We start from the raw sequence: 16,714 nt of genomic DNA on the forward strand, positions 1-16,714 counted from the left end.
AGCAGATCCCATCGTGATTTATGGCACTTACTATTCAACTTGGCAGCGTGCGATGCATGCAGTGTTACAGTACCCGTAACAAATAAACTTCAGGAGTACACGGTTTAAACTGAGCCAGTTGATTTGGTGATTTTTAAAGAATTACAGAACGGGAATGATGGAGGATGTGGATTCGCAGTTGGAACAATTATAGGAACAAGCAGCAGGTCCCCTTGTGTGTTGTTCTTACAGGAGGTTAATTTGTGTCTCAGCCACTTCCTGTTTGCATTACTAAAGTGCATGTTTCTGTGTGTGTGTGTGTGTGTGTGTGTGTGTGTGTGTGTGTGTGCCTGTCCTCAAGGGGCATCTTCTATCAGGGCTACTACTGCTCTCGCTGTGGAACAGGAGCTCACAAAGAGTGTCTAGAAGTGATCACCATTTGTAAAATAAGTAGGTATTTCCTCTTTAATAGAAGACGTTATTCAGATGACTTTGTGAGGGTCAACTAGTGAGCAAATGATAAAAATAGATAAATAAAAACTGTGTGACATATGTCACGGACATGCATGGCAATAATGATGACTGCTGTAATTTAATTCTGCCAATGACCCCTGTCCTGCTTGTAGGCCTCTTTATGCAAGTGTAAAAGGGAGGCAGGCTTTTTTATTGTGTCAGTGGATTTGGTATCAGAGAGGACAGCAGTATCTGACAACGACAAATTTACTCAACATGAATTCAGAAAATCATTGTGGCTTATTTTCTCAAATTTGAGCCAATTTAATAACTGCTGAGTAAGGTTCAGTATGAACCAATCAAGTTCTTTGATAGTTGAAGGTCATAATTAATCAAATAAATTCTTAAAATAAGTTAGTGTGTGTATAATAAGGACCACAGAGCAGGACTGTAACAATATAGTTTGATGCTTTCAGTTTTATCTGCTGTTTAACGCTCACAGGAAACCAGTCATACTACATTGCTGTTAGTCAGCTTAAAAAAATGGTCTGCATGAAGCTATGCTGTACATTTTGGCATGCTGATGGATCCACTTGGTGAAATATTTTCTTGTGAATCCTCTTTGACAATCTTCAATATTTCCTCTTTTCAGATCCTCTTGACTTGGTGAGTAGTTTCTTTTTCACTCAATATACAACAGCTTTCTCTAATTGTCACCATCTTTCTTTGTTAAATAATTACCACAAAATGATAAAAGGTGATGTTTTTTGCTTGCTTATTAACAGTATCAATAATCAGATATTTGTCTCTGTTCTGTAGGAGCCTGGAATATCACCTGGTAAGAGCCAACATTTGAATATGAAGCTGGATATTCTGTCAGCTGTCAACTTTGTTTTGGCTGTAGCTGCGCTTAAATAGCACAGCTCTCTACTGCCATCTAGTGAATAGCTCCATTGCAGCAACAATACTAACCCTATACTAATCCCTCTAAAAAAACATTTGAATATTGTGAAAAGGTTTTATTTTGTTTTCCTATAATTTGATTCAAAAAGGTAAACTTTAATGTATTCTGTATCATGACATGTTCACATCACAAGTGAACTATTTCAAGCTAGATTATAGTTTAATACAGATTTTTTTTTGTGGCTTTAAAAAAGAATCAGAATTCCAGCATCTGAAATTATTAAATTATTTGTGATCAATCAAAAAAAACTACGTATAATACAGAAATGAACAATTTCTGTTAAGTTAGCACTTGGTTGGGGCTTCTTTACCATGAATTATTACATCAGTCTGGCGTAGTCTGGTGGTGATCAGGTTGTGTCACTGCTTAGCTGTTAGGGAAGCCCAGATTCCTTTAATAGTAGGCTTCAGGTGTTTCTCATCTTCCTCAGTTTGTTGATTGAGGAAGATGAGATTCTCTTTGGGGTTTCAGGTCACATCAGTTGCCTGGGTAGTCAAACCCAGCATTATCATAGTCAGCAAACCAATAAATACTAGCTTTGGCGCTGTGGGAGTTCCTAGTTCCTGGTGAAAAAGGAAATATGCTCCATACTTTTTGTCAGGTGGAAACATGAAGCGCTCTAGTAGGTGGTTACATTGAATTTTTACGTGATAGTACAGAGTAGAGCAGCAACCATCAACACCAGCAGATGGCATGGCACCCTAAATAATCAAAGATTGAATTCTAGCATGAGGTTTCCACAAACACTTTTGATTGTATGCCTCTCCATCCTTCACCAAACTCTAGAACCTTGATTCTAAATGAAATCAAAAGAAAACCTGGACCACTGAGCAACAGTCCACTTCTTTTTCTCTTTAAACCAGGTACTTGTAAGATGCATCTGATGTTTTCCATTGTTTCAGGAGTGGCATGATTTTAGGAATTTAACAGTTGTAGCTTTGATCCTGAAGAGGTCTACGTGTGGTGGCTTTTGATGCTCTGACTCCAGCCTTGGTCCACTTGTTGTGAAGCTCTTCTTGAGTGGACTTGACAGTCTTGTCAAGGCTCTGGTCATCTCTCTTGGCTCTGCACTCTTCCCGGCCGGTTCATCTTGTCATTGATATGCTTTGATACAGCACTGAACAGCCAGCCTTTTTTGCAATGACCTCGTGTGGTGTTACGTCCTCGTGGAGGGAGTCGACTATCATTTGGACAACTGTCAGGCTAGGAGTCTTGCCTGTGACTGTGGTTGCATGTACCGAAGTAGAACGAGAGATACACAGTATTTATATAGTTTGAATAATGCAATCCCAAAATTAAATATGCCAATAAGTCAGTCAATAAGCATCAATACTCCAAATTTGAGAAAGTCTGCAGATATTTAACTTTACAGCTAATGAAAATATAATATGTAAAAGTTTACCTTTCTCTATTATATTACAAAAAAAGTAACCTTTTCACAATATAAATGCATTAGTAGAGTGTGCGGAAGTACAGTAGAGATACACTGACTGGCCACTTTATTAGGTACACCTGCAGAATCTGATCTTTTCTTTCACAACTCTTCTACAGCTTTTGTTTTCTCAATGTCAGTGGACTTTTTTATTAGTGAGAAGCTGTAAGCGGTAATGTACTGGACACTGACTGTTATTGCAGGTCCTAAGATGGTGGCAGTGAAGAACTACCATGGCACACCAGTGCCTCCGGGGAAGACACCTCTCTGTTTCCAAACAGGAGATTTTATCGAGCTTCTGAAGGGAGACCCGGATATCACATGGTGGGAGGTAGAGTAGTCAATCATTTTTAAATCAATCCATCCCCCACTTTGACACACGCAGCTTGTTACGCAGACAGCTGATGTTGGCACAGCACCTCACACAGTGGATTTGAAATGAGTCAGTGATTCTCATGTTAAATTCAAATTTTTTTTACCTGCGAGATAGAAAGTATAGAACATAAGTCAAAGTTCTGTCTCTGTTCAAATACCAGCACTTCCAGATTGAAATAGTTAGCATATAGGATCGCTATTATTAGATCTGGACAAAAACCTTGTTTTATTGGACAATTGCAATGACTTTGGTGGAGTCTTATAATCAGCAAAGCTAAAGTCTGAGCACACAACCTCCTGTAAAACTGTATATTAGTTTTTACACACACTGTTTTTTTGTATTGATTGAACAAACAAGATATATGTGTTAATTACTGAGCTTTAGAGTTGCCAGTAGCAAACGTTTTGTTGCCTTTCGAGCCATTTCTGTCATTTCTTTTCATGTTTTCTAACCAGGCTGCAGAAAGCACTATCAATCTTATCCCTCTGGTGGTGAGCAAGTACAGTAACCCCAAAATGCCTTTAATTCAAATTGCTGTGGAGTAGGCAAATCCCTAAGTGCTTTTTTTCCCCCGTGCTACAAAAAAAGATAATTTTTCTTGTAGTTGCAAATCATCATCATATTCCAGCGCACACCTTGTAAACAGAGTCCCCTTGTCACCTTGTCAGTTTAAATTAATAGCGCTTTGGCTTGTGCATCTCACTAAAATAGCACAGGATACTTTAAAGAGTGTTTGAATGATAAACTGAGCCACGCTCGCCTAAAATTGTTCTAAAATCTTAGAGGAAGTTAAAGACTTCTTTGCACCTTCACCAATGGAAATAAATCACTTTTAGCTGAACATTAGTAGAGGTGTACCTGCAGACCTGGAGGATCCTCTGCAGTGAATTAGGCTGGATGATAGGAACTGTGACACTGTTTGCTCCAGGAACTGTTGGCATTCCTGCTGAATCACCGACTCTAATATCAGGCTGACTTTTCCCGAAGTGACTCTGGGCAACTTTCTGATGACATTAATTGATCTTAGCTATAACAGTAGGCTATCCCTCTACAGCATGGCAGTTTAATCTCTCAGTGTGATGTCAGCGGGTGTGCCGAGTTTAAAATCGATTGCTGCAGGCATAAGATGGTGGAGTCATTTCATCCTCTGTCTGACTTTGATGGGGAAAGTTTGTACATACAACATCTAGCACTGAAAATATGATGCATAGTGTGTAATATTTATTTAGCTCCAAGTGAATACATCGTCTTTTAGAAATTTTTTACTTGCTTACTTTCAGTTTGGTTCCTTTTGACAAAACTAATCCAGTGCGGATAAACTGGCACCACTAGGAGGCACCAACGTAACACTGTTTCACATTATACACATTAAACTAAAGAATCTCTGCTTCAGATATTTGTTTACAAGGAGGAAATATAGTTCTCAGTTTTAGTTTTTCCTCTATACACCCTACAAATTTTTCAGTGTGCCTTAGGATTTCCAAATTTTCTGTATCTACACTAAACTGTATTACCCATTTTCCCTTTTTTCCACAGATGTTCTAAAGTATTTCTTTGCCTGAAGTAAGCACAGTTTTGTTTCACATCTAGAAATAAACTTACCCTGTGTTTGTCTTACAGGGAAAGCTGATACAGACACAAAAGAGCGGCTTTTTCCCCAGTTCCTATGTAAAGCCTTGTTTGGACCCAAAGGTAATGCACCCATACACCTGTAAAGTGGGTTGTGACTGATTACAGCGTTTATGATTTGAGAGTGGACGAGTTTATGCATGTGCATGTCAATTAGTCCTGTGCTGTGTTCTTTAATGAACGGTGTCTGTTATGTGCGACAGCCCTTCCAGACATGCCGGTCGTCCTCAAGGGATGCAGACTACTATGGATATCCTTGGTAAGACCTATAACTGTGCATTTAATGGGCCTGTGCACTATAAGATACCATTAGCCCAAGGTCAATATCCTGTAATTAGTGCAGATCTGTTAATGTTAAACTATACCGTTATCTCAAAGCAGTGGTTCAATTGAAAGCAAGCTGACCCTAACCAAAAGATTAATTACTACATGGGTGATTGAAGTTAAGTGTTTTTAAAGCTTTTAGAGTGTCATTTGATGAAACAACTTTAAATTTAGAGGTCACTGTTTTTTTGTTTTGTTTTGTTTTTTTTCTGTAGGTTTGCAGGAAACATGGAGCGGCAGCAGGCAGACAACCTTTTAAAATCCCACTGCAGTGGGACCTACCTTATCAGAGAGAGGACAGCTGAGGCGGAGAGGTTCGCCATCAGCATCAAGTGAGTATTTCAGATCTTACAGGAGAGGAAAATGTCAAGGGAAGGTTTTTATCCATATCTCATGGGGAATAAATATTCTCACAGGGAGCCCTAGTCAGCTTTTTCTGTGCATCTTTTAGCTCCAGCTAATTACTACTCAGTAATTGCTTTTTTTTTTTTAATCCTTTCTTTTTTTGTGCCTTTTCAATGAGAGGATGCATTCTCAAGAGGAAAAAAAATCCACGGGTTCTTTACTGGAGTTGTCATATAATGATGGGTTGGGAAAGTGAATGCACATTTATACATTTGTGTCTAACACAGGTGATGAGTGACTGTGGGGACCAGGCTCAATATAATTAAGTAAACAAATCTGTTAAGAAGTCTTAACTTTAAGAAAAAATACTTAATTTTCATCTTATTTAATCAGATATACTGAAAAAGAAATGTGTGGAGCAGCAGAACACATTAAGTTAAGGGCACAAGAGAATACAGGCTCAACAGTAATTTGCAAGATATGGATAAAGAAAATCGATAACAGTGGAAAAATAACATCTATTCTTGGTGATTTCTCTTTACAGATTCAACGATGAAGTAAAGCACATCAAAGTCATTGAAAAAGACAGCTGGATACACATCACCGAGGCAAAGAAGTTTGAAAGTCTGTTGGTAAGTCATATTAAACTGTTTAAAAAAAAGAAAAAAGGTCATATATTGAACTGCCAACACAGAAACACCCATAGGAGCTTGTTGTCAATGTGAAGCAGAAAAGTTCACCTTTTTGTATCCTGTTACTTAACAGGAGCTTGTGGAGTACTATCAGTCTCATTCGCTGAAAGAAAGCTTCAAGTTGTTAGATACCACACTGAGATACCCCTACAAGTCGAGAGAACGCTCGCTTACACGGGCCAACACACGCTCACCAGGTAAACCTTTTGAATTTTTCTCTGTTCCAATACTTTACTTTCCACTTCTGCAGCCATTCTGATACCTCATAGCAGCCAAACTCTGCAAACAACACAATCTGTTAGTACCAGAAAATCATATTAGATCCTTGAGCAATGAACAGCTAAGTACAGCCAGCTGATAAATGATAGTCAGTAAGCGTTTTGGCAGAGCAAGGTTTCATGTTTATCGGTTGTGAAAGAGAGCCTAATGTTTGTCCTTCCGTGTTAATGATAACTTAATCCAAGGAACTTAATATGTGGATTTATAGTATAGATTAAGTGACCACGATGCTTATCAGTGTGGTTCTGATGAAGCTAAGTTTTGAGAACATCTTCAGATAAAATATTCATCATTCTTTTAGAAGCAAGTTTCACTGCTTGGCAGGCATCTTTGTAACAGCACCTGGGAGTTTATTCAGGCTAACACTAAGCCCCTCTCTAAATGAATAAGGAGACAGCCGCAACGTTAATAAAAAGCTGTATAAATCACCAGAAAAATCTAATAAAAAAGGTGACTTTGCCTCATGATATTTAAGTTTTATAAAGTTTTATACAGCACCTTCAAGAGTTAAATTCCACCTCAATCAAGTGTGCCAACAGAATCAACATATCTGGTTGATCCTGCAAGGGCATTTGAACAAATACGAGGCTAATTTACATTATGGATGCAGTAAGCCAAGAAAAAAAACTTGTATAGATTTTGGAATCACTTCTGTGTGTTCTGTTTCAGCTATTATAAAGCAGACGGTTGGCCCTTTGGAGGGAGTAGTAGGTACAAGATTTATTCAGATATTTCTATTCAGGATTCTTTTTAGTGCCATGTCTCTCCCATATAAAATCACATGTGGTTGGCTTTGGACTTGACTCTTAAATACACTATGACTTGTGGTGGGTGCGCATATCATCCCTTTAACTTTTCTACCACTTGACTCATGTTACAGACCTCATTTCCATTAATGAGCTTTGGGTAATGCCCACTGGAAGTTGAGTGGAACCACCCAAAGCTCTAACGAGACATGCACAGACATCTTCAAATGCTAGTGTCAGTGTTTTTGCATGGAGACTGAAGGAGCATTGCATGTTAAATAATGTCTACCTGCTTCAATGCACGATTATGAAAATACCTTTTTCACTCTGTGTTACCAAAATACACTGGTCCAGTACAAATTCAATTTCATGACACCGTGGCTGTGGATACTGTAAGAACGGGGGTAAAATAAATGAGACACACTTCCTCCCACTCTCTTTGTCTTCCCCTGTCCTCTGTTTTTCCCAAGGCCAGTGACTCTCATGACTCATACAGACAAAAAAAAGGATGGAGGCCAGAGGGGCAGCTGGGCAGAGTAGAGGGCAGCAGTGTGAAATGATAAAGAGAGTGACAAAGAGAAAGTCAGCTAACTCCAGCCTGTGGAATGACTGAATTGGCTGCCCTTTGTGGCCATTACACTATATGAATACTGGCTGTGTCTTTGCGCTAGCTTCTGTCCTACACTGGCCTCACTTTGTTCGCTCTTCACAAAGACCCAACTGGCCACTATAGTGAGATCATTTCTCCTCCTGTTTTGGCTGAAGTTGTACACGGATGGAGACAACTGGAGTTTTTGCTAATAATGGTTTTCCTCTCAGTTTTATCCTTGACTGTTTCCAAGCACGTACTTTTACTTTTCAATCTGGAAAACTCTATTATGGTTACAAAGAGCCACGACTATGTCCAATTGAAAGAGGTTTGTTCAAAAGCTATATTTTCAGCGTGATAATCTACTGACAGTTTGGTAATGGGCTGAGTTCACACAAACATTTTCTGATAAGTCAAATCAACAACAATTGAAGCAGCTGGAAAATATGTATATTATATTATATAGCTGCCCTATTTATTTTATATAAAATAAATAGCACAACTACTGCGGTTTTATTTTTGTAGTGCCAAATCATGACAACAGCCCCCCTTAAGGCGCTTTGTAACGTAAAGGCCCTGTAACAATAGGACCCTACAATAACCACACGTGACACACAGTCCCCACGACATCCATATCGTATGTAATGACATATTAAGAACAAAAAGCTCAGGTTTCATGTGAATTTCAGTGGAGCTTCATAAGATGTCACCTTTTACTACTACTACTGTTTTCTTGATCCTTTCAACAAGTTGTGACAATTTTAGATCCCTCTGTCTATTATTCCACAAAAAAGGAATTCTGTTCCAAGTCCAGGAAAAGGATTTGTAAAAGGTGGTGTGGGATTTTACACGTCTGTACAGAGATAAGAGGAAGCCAGTCAGTTTTCTATAGATTTAGTGGCCACTTTGCTAGGTGGCCAGTGCTAACTCCTTTGCTACGTAGTTCCAGGTTGGCCCCTCCTTTTTGGTTCAAAGTTGCTCCAGATTGCTCAAATGCACATTCACAATGGGAATTTCCTGTCCCAGATTATCCCAAAGGGTGACTCTATTTGACTTGGATCTGGTGGCTGTGCAGGCCATTTGAGTGATCTCAATGTCAAAAAAGCTGTTTGAGATTATTTGAGCTTTGTCACAGTCTGTATTATTAGTTTTTTGTAGACCTTCAGGTAAATATCTATTTGAGAAAAATAAGTTTGAGAAAAAATAAAATCAAATAAAGTGTGACCTGGCCTGGAGAGCTGCAGAGATTTTATACACACAAGTGACACAAAGTGCAAGTGAGTAAGCACAAAATCAAGATCATGTGCAATTATACATCAAGAACAAAAAAGGTCCAATTTCAAATAAATTTCAGTGCAACTCCAAGAGATATCACAGTGAACAAGAGTACTAATTTTTCAATCCTTTAAAAGTGGTTATTCCAGAAAAAAGAGCAGCATAATCAACGCCTCTGTCTTTAAAATATTAGAAATTAGAGGTTGTAAAACTATGTCTTTATATTTAAAAAAGAAAAAACAACAACCAATTGGATAATAGTTTAACATAAAATGGTAGTAAAACATGAGGAACATCGGTATAGTGTCCAGCTTCTTTAGGTGTTTCTTGAGTGCATTCATAAAGAGCACCGTATTCATTGCCTGGAGGGAAAAACAAGATTATTCATTTAAAAGAATCTTAATGTAAGTTTTAGCTCTCTGTCTCCTTTTTAAATAAAAAATTTCAATGCATAATACTAAATACTAATATCTTGTGATAATTTCACTTTCAGCCCTTTTAGCAGCTTTTATCTTTTTCTTTATTTGAAAATAGCATGACCTTGGATTTTGCTCCATTTAAGTTGAGTTAAATGGGAACAACATGAAACGCAGACTGCAGCGATTTAAAGGTTTTCACTACGGTAAATAATAGATAACAGTGCCATCTGCATAAAAATGGAAAGCAGCATTTGATCAGTTATCACAAATGATGAAGTCTTGTTAATCCAACCTTCAGTTGGGCTGAATGAGTTCCCATGCTGCTTCTGTTTGAGACTTTGTAAATAAATTCACACTCTTAAAGCAGTCAAATTGTAACACCTACATGGTTAAGATTAAATATAATGAGAACCGAACGCACAGGCACACAAAGCTTCAATGCAAAATCTTTTTATCTTTCTGCTTCTTTGGCTTCGCCTCTGCATGTGTTCACCTCAAACATTTTCCAGCTTTACTTCCTCCCTTGTCTCGCTCTCTCTCTCTCCTCCTCTCAGCAGCCACCTGTGCATCCTACAACTTCTCCTTCCTCAGTCCGCAGGGCCTCAACTTCTCCTCCTCTCAGAGCTCAGCCCCTTTTTGGTCAGGTACTATCTACTTATCCTCTCCTTTCCCCCGCTGCCTCTGTTGTGTTCTCGCGCCGCATCTCTTGTAATTACATAATAAGCCTATGTACCTCGACCTCATTACTTCTTCTCTGTGGCACTCTTTTCATTAACAAGAACACTGCAGTTCTTCTCAGGATGACATTTCCTCATTAAATCAAGAAAAGAAAACCAATTTCCTCTCCAGTGATGAAACAAGTTGTCCTTTCCCATCGTGCTCATTTGTCATTTTGTGGCAACAGCGTGTCACGCTGAAAACTGACCTGACCATCTCGCCTCTGTACATTCTTCACAACTAATTATTACCATTATGTTCAGTGTGACCTCGTCTTACAACCGTCACCCTCATACATAAACATGAATATTCATCAATACCAGTAAATAATAACTATTGTTACGAATTCAGTGGTGTGCCATTAAGTTAATTAACTATGGCTCAACTCCTATTGTTATCAATTTTCAGTGTTTACACCTCGAGTGGTCAGCACAGCAGTGGCCAGGTATAACTTTGCAGCGCGAGACATGAGAGAGCTGTCACTGCGAGAAGGCGACATTGTCAAAATCTACAGCAAGATCGGTGGAGACCAGGGCTGGTGGAAAGGAGAAGCCAATGGACGAGTAAGTAACTATGAATAAAGTGTTTATTTGTGGATGGGAAATTGATCAGACCCAAGGCATAAAAGCCACCACTGGATTAAATACTTTAATGTTGTAATATTTTGATTTTGATCAAAAATGTATCCAGTTAGCTTTATTAAGTTAGAGATCTGCAAAAGAGAAATTCGGGTAAGCATGTCCCCAAAAGTGCATTGATACATTTGACAATTTAACCAGTGATATCGGGGAAAAAGGAAAAAACAAAACAAAAAGATGTGGTTGAAAGACAAAAACTAGCTGCTGGGAAATGTGCCAGTTTAATAGGATGGCAGTAAAAGGGAATGTGATGTCAGAATTTTATTTTAGGAATGTTCCCAATTAGGCTGTAAATTTAGAGTTGTGCTGTGGAGCCAGAGGATCTGCACAACTTGAGCAGTTGTAAAGCTAAACCTTACCACACTCTGCTGTACAGCCTGGTGTAAAAATGCCATAGAGTCTAGTTTTGATTTTTATCGGTGTTTTCCCCACCTTACTTTTATTCCCTCGGGTGGATTGATGGAAATAAGCTTTTAACTTTCTCCTATGAAACCATCTGCCTGCACACGCAGTTTCTTTGGATTGGTCTCTCTGTAACGTATGACCTTGATGGAACAGAAGTGGTAAAAAAAGCTGAAACGTACCGACTTAAAAAAAAAAAAAAGTATAATTATAAGGTTTTTTTGCTGGTATAACTCAGCAAAAAAAAAAGTATTTGCTAATGCAGTGTGTACAGCAAATACATTGAAATTTGTGTATCATATACTATGATAACCAGGTCAACTACTTTAGCTGGTTGCAAATCTATTCTGACAAAGCCTCTAAGTTTTCATGAAGTGAGCTGAAGTTTCTTGATTACTGCTGTGTATGAGAAAGACATCAAGCTCACAAAATTAGATGCTATTTATTTCTACATGAAGAAATACCCACCGTAATTGGATGATTTGCTGAATGTAGTGGCTATTAGTGATGACATCAGAGCTGCTGTTTAATGGCTTTTTACTTCTTTTTTCCATTCTTGATATTTATAAGAATAAGATTTGACCTAGGTGAATAACCTAGTGCAACTGATGAATATTGCCACAAGATGCTATTCGTTGTCCTTCCTTTGCTGTGTTAAACCCAAGACTGAAAAGCTTGACTTCCCAGTTCTGTGTAGACATGACTTTGTGTAGCTTCTTATAAGGTGAAGAACGCAGTGTTGCGGAAGTCTCCATTCTGTGTCCAGCAAAGATAAGAAGCTCTCCCAGAGCCTATGCTAAGTAGATTATCATTTGGTTGGTGGTTTCTCCACAAAGACCCCTTACATATTATGGGTTCTGTACTTTGATCATTTATTAGCACTTGTTCATTTTACAGCTGAAAGGTTTCCATTAGCTTTTTTGTTTTAATGTACTTTCCTGGCTAGCTGGTTTTGTCTGGTTTCAAACTAAAATACTGCAAAATATGAATTGTTTTATTCCACGTGTGCACATGGCCCCTGCAAATATATTTTCATTCCCCTACTGTTGAATTAAAAATGACCATTTTGAAATCTTTACATATCACGCCAACCCTAACATTCATGTGGAGCACCACAGGCATCACAGCAAATACCATTAATTCAGCCAATATACATGGTGCTGATCTGTGTTTATGGACAGTGCACATGCTACTAATTGAATCACGACTTAACTTGAGCACATAAAATATTATTGCTTCTCTTTTTAAATTAAGACATCTGCTACTTTCAACTACCTCATTTCAGCATTTTAACACCCAGTCTAATTCAGGAAAATTGAGTCAGGATGAGATTTTCTTTGGACAAAACATACCCAGATACAGACCTCAACAGATATTAATGGATGTCTTCGTGTTGCTGTAAATACAACCTTTGTGTTTCTATTATCTCTGTTAGTTCAGTACATGCTTTATAATTCTAACAAGTAGGAGAAGTCGTAGCCTAGCAACAGCTGAAGTAGCATTTGAAGTAGCCTTCAAGTATTTTTTCAGAACAGAGGCAAGGCTGCTGCTGAGCTGTGCAGTTATCGGAAAATAACGCACATCTTCTGCCAAAATAATATAGAGGAAAGAGCTCCGAGAGCTCTCGGCCTAATGTAGTCATGGTGCACATCCAACGGATTCACGGCATGTAAACAAAACAAAAAAAAGCATATAAATGAACCCAATTAACATCTTTTGTTTACATTGGTTGATGTAAAATACTGTGTGTGTCTGATAATTACTGTTTCATGTTACAGATTGGATGGTTTCCTTCAACTTATGTGGATGAAGAAGGAGTGCAGTAAGGCTCAGATGTTGCTGGTCTGGCTCCCTTTAAATCAGGAACCATCTTCTATCTACTGTTCTCAGAGAAAATTACTCAGTCTCTCCAGGAAAATAACACAAGGAAAAAAACACAAAAAAACCAACAAAGAACTTTTTTTGTTGTTGTTTTGCTGGATACTCATTTTTCAGTGAGCGTTTCTACTCTGTTTATCTTCAATTATGCATCAGCTTTTGTCTTTGCTGGATGTCCTGTTTAATTTCTGTACAGGGAAAAAAAGGAAAAAATGGCTTGCTGTCTGTCAGCCTCTGTGTGCTCTGCAGAGACTTTACTGAGGACTGAGGACACAGCAGAAACTGACTGCTGATAGCTTTACTTTGGAAAAAAAAAAAGGCTCCCCTTTTTTTGCAGGTCTACGCGAGGTGAAATAATTGTACAGTATAGATAATTTATTGAATAGAGATTATCATCATTACTAATGATTATTGTGGGGAGTTGATTTTAAGCAAAGAATCTGAAAAACTAAAATAAGAAAAAAAAAGATGCTGTGTTTTTTATGTTGAAAGATTTTGCCTTAGTTGTCATGGTGATGCCTTGTGGGCTGACACCAGTGGAGGGAATCGACTTTGTTGACTGATTTTACTTCTCCATGTATGCATGTGCTCATATGTGGCCCACATAAACACGCACACGCACGCACACACAGACCAATGTACAGTATGGTGCCTTTGAAGAATGGGTGTTGCTTACTGAACCTCAACTTCAGCCACTCAAGAACATTGCCATGCTCAAAAATACTTCACTAAAAGAGGAGCTTGAGCCCCCGAAAACAAGATGGTGAGGCATTTATGTCCTAAATGGCCACTGGATGAACTCACTGGATGTGTTCTTCTTTTTTTTATAGCCAACACAATGCCATACACAGTCTACAAGTCAGTCGTCAGTCAGATGGATACGAAAGGGAAAACTTTCAACTCAACAGTCACGTCACACAGTCTCAGTGTTTTTCATGTGATTTTTCTTGCACAGAATCATGCTTTTTTTTTAACTGGACCAACAATTTTTTTTAATTATTATTATTATTTAAAGCCAAATTTAGCTGTATTTCAGTGTCTGCACAGGATTTAATTGATTTATGATTTTTCTACCTTGCCTTACTGTTTTTTAAAGAGTTGATCAGGTGATGGGATTGTATCCCCCTTAATTTAAATGTTCCTGTGTGAAAATTATTTTCGTGTTGTGCAGACTGATAAACAGTGTTTTAATCTGAAGAAAAACTGTGTGTGCTATAGACGTTAAACCACAGAAGATGTACTTAATTGCTTTGTGATTTTCTAGGGTTGCGGTGCTTAGTGTTTCCATTTATTTCCACTCATTTCTTCATGCCATACACACTTAATAGATTTATAGCTATTTACACCACAGTGTGCTGGCATCAGTTTTTCTATTGACAGCACAAATGTACCAGGCAGCTTTCTGAATCTAGTATTGTACAGGTATTAATATTTTTTGAAATATTTGACCTTGGCAATTCTTTCTTTTAAAGGGTTCAGTTGTTATGGAACACGATCTACAGTTTAATGAATGGCTTTCATTTCAGTCTTCTCATTTTCCAAAAAATTACCATGTTGATATAGACGGATATTCAAAGGCAGTTGACTCTGTCCCTAAACATCACGGACTCCTTCAGGGTCATGTACTTGTGCACCCGTGGGCCACTTAAAGTGCTGCTGCTTTTATTAATTTTATTCTCACAATGTCTGCTTCTGTAGTTTTACCATGGATCTCAAATTGTGCAGAAAGTAGGGATGCGACTGTATCCAACTAACCCAACTTCCAAGCCATCACTGGTGGTAAGAGTTAGGTCTCTGTCGCTGGGCAGATTTCAGTTAGGAGTTAGCAGTTTTTAAACCCAGAGGCAGCACATCACACTGTAAAATCTAATTAGTTCCCAGAACTCAAAAAAATTATGGAAACTCGTTGCCTCAAAAAAATTGAGTAAAGCTTAGCTAAAAATGACTAAGTTAGGACAACGTATTTATTTTGAGTATTCTGTACAAGCTCATTTGTTCCCAGAACTCAAAAAAATTGGATCAAGTTTACGTAAGATGACCAAGTTAGGGCAACTTACTCATTTTGAGTACACCCTACTCAAAATGTACACAGCCGTGTTAGTTCCCAGAACTCAAAAAAATTATGGAAACTCGTTGCCTCAAAAAAACTAAGTAAAGCTTACTTAGGATGACTGTTAGGACAACTTATACATTGCAAGTCTGCAGTATTAAGAATAACTTGATATTTCTGACTTTCTGACAATACTAATTTTTTACCTACTGACAAACATTTCAAGTTCAACTAAATGAAAAAACAATTTGTGGTACCATGAATATCATTAAAAATAATTAACAACACTTTTGTAATGATGTTAAAATGAGCACAACTTTTATTTTCAAACACAACAAAGTACAACAGCCAACATACTGGACACTGTTCTGCTGAATAAAAATGATATTGCCATCACTGTTATAATCTTACAACGAAACAAAGTCTTAGATGTAATTATTCTGAAAATAAGTTTAGGCCTACCACAAGTTTGTTTTGTACTTACATTATTTATATAATCAACATAAAATATTTATTGTTCTGTCACAAGTGCAGTCTCTAATTTAAACAACACATTCGTTTTTCATTCCAACACAGGAGCTGGAATGTTGTAATATTTTAAGGATGGCTTGTTTCCAGTCCAGGCATTACTGCCTGAATGACTGTCATGGATCGAGGTGATCCAAATGTAAGTGCAGAAGAAAGTCTTTAACTTCCCTTAAGTACAGTGGCAGTGGATGTGGGTTGGAGATGCAATGAGCTTGAACCTGCAGGCGACCATCTTCACTGACCACACCATCTGTGACGGGGGACTCATCTCTCCTGGTGTCCTGCAAGCAAACAATCATATTTTTTGGAACATGAACTTAATTGCTTTCTTAAAACATTTTTTCTGCATTTGGTATAAAACAGACTCCAATTTAGACAATCTCAGGCTCCCTCCCCGCCGGAGAGGTGACATTCAATGTCCCAAATTGTCAGTCTGGATAGCCGTGACCACCACGCAACACACAATATTGTCATGAAAGAATAATTTTAAAAAGGGCTATGCAAACATGGGCAATAACTTTCATTCTAATGATGTGCAAAATGATTTTGGGCACAAAACAAATTTTGCTGTTAGAAAACTTGCAGACTTCACTATATACAGTGTAGACTCTCTAAACTAAGTTTGGGGGATGTGATCTTTCAAGAAATGCAGACCAAACTGTTGTTGTTTGTTTACTTACACAGCATGTCTTGTAGAATTAACTGGAGTCACAGCAACAGCACAGTGCGGTCATATCTCAAGTCTAATAACAGAAGACAGGAAAAGATCAGTAAAGAAACAACTTCCCCAAACCAAAGCACAAATAAAACAATAAGTAAGACAGGCTGATCTAAAGTATGATTAAAGTTCAGCCTGATTAATATAAATGTCACTGACAGTTGCTAATATATTGGAAAACCAAAATACTTACCACTGAGTTGATGTCTTTCTGTCCAACAGCAGGAGTGCTGGTCCCGAGCCTCAAAGACAGTAAGAAGCAAGCAGAGGGAGAAAAAACA

General features: G+C 38.0%; 1 protein-coding gene across 10 annotated transcripts in view; it reads left to right on the forward strand.

Annotated features, from left to right (window-relative positions):
• The window catches only part of vav2 (vav 2 guanine nucleotide exchange factor), a 195,574-nt gene extending 180,307 nt beyond the window's left edge, over window positions 1–15,267 (forward strand). For 4 of the 10 annotated variants that reach the window (XM_063478842.1, XM_063478843.1, XM_063478845.1 and 1 more), the window contains 12 exons: window positions 341–429; window positions 1,085–1,098; window positions 1,252–1,270; window positions 3,032–3,159; window positions 4,825–4,896; window positions 5,037–5,092; window positions 5,373–5,489; window positions 6,047–6,134; window positions 6,268–6,391; window positions 10,057–10,146; window positions 10,628–10,782; window positions 13,038–15,267. In XM_063478842.1, the coding sequence (XP_063334912.1) occupies window positions 341–429; window positions 1,085–1,098; window positions 1,252–1,270; window positions 3,032–3,159; window positions 4,825–4,896; window positions 5,037–5,092; window positions 5,373–5,489; window positions 6,047–6,134; window positions 6,268–6,391; window positions 10,057–10,146; window positions 10,628–10,782; window positions 13,038–13,085 (1,000 nt within the window). In that variant the 3' untranslated portion in view covers window positions 13,086–15,267. Of the gene's footprint in view, window positions 1–340; window positions 430–1,084; window positions 1,099–1,251; window positions 1,271–3,031; window positions 3,160–4,824; window positions 4,897–5,036; window positions 5,093–5,372; window positions 5,490–6,046; window positions 6,135–6,267; window positions 6,392–7,142; window positions 7,185–10,056; window positions 10,147–10,627; window positions 10,783–13,037 lie in introns of all 10 variants that reach the window. The other 6 variants (XM_063478844.1, XM_063478851.1, XM_063478849.1 and 3 more) reach the window with 3 other exon arrangements.
• Window positions 15,268–16,714: the final 1,447 nt, after the last annotated feature.

The sequence above is a fragment of the Pelmatolapia mariae genome, linkage group LG7 (assembly GCF_036321145.2).
Source record: "Pelmatolapia mariae isolate MD_Pm_ZW linkage group LG7, Pm_UMD_F_2, whole genome shotgun sequence".
In the NCBI taxonomy this organism is placed as follows: Eukaryota; Metazoa; Chordata; class Actinopteri; order Cichliformes; family Cichlidae; genus Pelmatolapia; species Pelmatolapia mariae.